General features: G+C 35.7%; 1 protein-coding gene across 1 annotated transcript; it reads left to right on the forward strand.

Annotated features, from left to right (window-relative positions):
- Positions 1-831: 831 nt before the first annotated feature.
- Positions 832-1,779, forward strand: LOC141513679 (olfactory receptor 1f45-like). The gene has a single exon (XM_074223742.1). It carries the CDS (start codon positions 838-840, stop codon positions 1,777-1,779), a length of 942 nt encoding a protein of 313 aa, XP_074079843.1. The 5' UTR covers positions 832-837.
- Positions 1,780-2,518: the final 739 nt, after the last annotated feature.

Genomic DNA, 2,518 nt, shown 5'->3' on the forward strand with positions numbered 1-2,518 from the left:
TGTTAATTGAAACAAAATATAATTTAAAATAAATCAGTGAAGGAGCATGCTATGTTGAAAAATACATATTTTTTGCAAACTTTATTTGTTAATTGTTTTAAGTTCATTATAGGGTAGTTAGGAAGAAACTAACATGAAATGCAACTACAATTGGTTCTTTGTGAAATTTGTATTTTGCCCTTGACACAAAATATTCAGCACTGGGTCAAAAGGAAAACAATTTTCAGCACTGAAAGAGATAAAGTGAAATATATTTAGCAAGAATATTTGTAGTCTTGCAGAGTTTACTGAGAAATATTAAAAGGTTAAATACCTATGTTCACACCTCTAGCGTGTGTGAGAAACTGCACTTAAATAAATCTAGAGCTTCCTGAGTACAAGGTTGCCTCTCACTACCAAGAATAGCTTGAATGAATTTCAGGAAAAATATTAAAGAGTATGGAGGTGGAGTGTGGAAACAGGAATGGGAGAGGGATACAATTTAATTGTTCAAATTATCACAAGGATGTCACTGATTTTTGTCTTTTATGAACAATGTAAAGACTGTTCATAACACCAGTTGTTAAGTGAGCTCATTAATTGTTTCTCCATGCAGAAGAACGCCCATTATTTATATATTGCCTGAATGCATGACCAAATCCTCAATTCAGTGATTTGAGTATCACACCATTATTCTAAAAGGTTAGACTAACTATGCAGTTAGAATAATAACAAATGAAGAAACAACTTGGGTTTGGGGACAAGCAAGAAAATTCATTCCTTAATAAAGAGTATGAGTAACTATTAAAACTTTATTATCCGTTGTTGATTGAGCTATTATTTTTTTCTCTGGCAGATATGGACAGAAAAAATCAAACAATTGTCTCTGAATTCCTTCTCCTTGGGCTCTCCAATCAGCCAGAACAGCAGCAAATTCTCTTCTGGTTATTCCTGTGTGTATATCTTGTCACTGTGATTGGAAACTTGCTCATCATGCTGGCCATTGGCTTGGATGCCCGGCTCCACTCACCCATGTACTTCTTCCTGGCCAACCTCTCTTTTGTTGACATTTGCTTTTCATCAGTTACTATCCCAAAGACATTGGTAAACCACATAATAAGAAGTAAGTCTATCTCTTATGTGGAGTGCATGCTACAGATGTATTTCTTTATTACTTTTATAAACATGGATGGGTTTCTTCTTATGGTAATGGCTTATGACCGCTACATGGCCATTTGTCGCCCACTTCACTACACCACTGTCATGCACCCTGGGCTTTGCATCCTTCTAGTGGCTATATCCTGGGTCATCACTAATCTTCATGCTCTCCTACACACCCTACTAATGGCTCAATTATCCTTCTGTGGTGACAACACCATTCCCCACTTCTTTTGTGATCCCTACCCAGTTCGAAAGCTCTCCTGTTCAGATACCTACATCAGTGATTTGATGGTGTTCACTGTGGGTGGGGCAGTGTTTATTACCCCATTCACATGTATTGCTGTATCTTATATTTTTATATTCTACAATGTGATGAAGCTCCCATCTACCCAAGGAATACAAAAAGCCCTGTCTACTTGTGGCTCTCACCTCACAGTGGTTTCCATCTTCTATGGTGCCATAATGGGGATCTATCTGCGGCCCTCATCCTCCTACTCAAAGGTGGACACAGTGGCCACAGTTATCTTTACTGTGATTACCCCCATGCTTAACCCCTTTATCTATAGCCTGAGAAACCATGACATGAAGGTAGCTCTCCAGAGTTTATTTCTTAAAAAAGTGATTTTGCAAATGACTTAGAATCAAAGAATTCAATTTCATTCAACAAATATTTAGTATCAATTAAAGTATTTGTTAAGCATTCATTCTACATCAGGTCCTGAACAAGGAATTAGGTCAACAAAGACAAGAAATAAAACTGTACTTTCCCTTAAGAAGCTTATCTTCTATTAAAGAAATCAAGATATCCATACATAAAAATATATGCAAAGAACATACACATTCTTTTTAGGGGGCAATAGGAGCTGGTAGATTCAGGAAGTGTCTCAAGAAAAAGATAGTATCTGAGCTGAGCTCTAAAGAAAGTCACTCTAGGATTAAAATATAATATTTTACAAATCTTCATCTCTTCTGAAAGCCAATTATTATTATTATTATATAGGATCTTATTGAATTTTAAATAAATGATGCATAGCTGAAAAATTATGGAGGATAAGTAGTAGAAAGGTATAGAGGTGAAATATGAAATGACATATGTGTGCATGGTCCAATGTGTGTTGTATTTATGTGTGTAATGCATATATATATATATATGTATATTATTTTTGATTGTTTACAGTCCCAAGTTTCAGATATCTATCCTAGAGGAGTAGAGAACTACCAGAAATTGTTGAACAAGGGAGTGTCAAAGCTTTGCCTTAGGAATATCTCTCTCAGATAATTGAGTGTATTGATTAGAGGCATGAGAGACTTGAGATAGGAAGACCTTTAAGGAGTCTTTTGAAATGATCCAGAAGACCTAGGGTGATAGCAATAGGAG

This window comes from Macrotis lagotis, chromosome 1 (assembly GCF_037893015.1).
Source record: "Macrotis lagotis isolate mMagLag1 chromosome 1, bilby.v1.9.chrom.fasta, whole genome shotgun sequence".
Taxonomy (NCBI): Eukaryota; Metazoa; Chordata; class Mammalia; order Peramelemorphia; family Peramelidae; genus Macrotis; species Macrotis lagotis.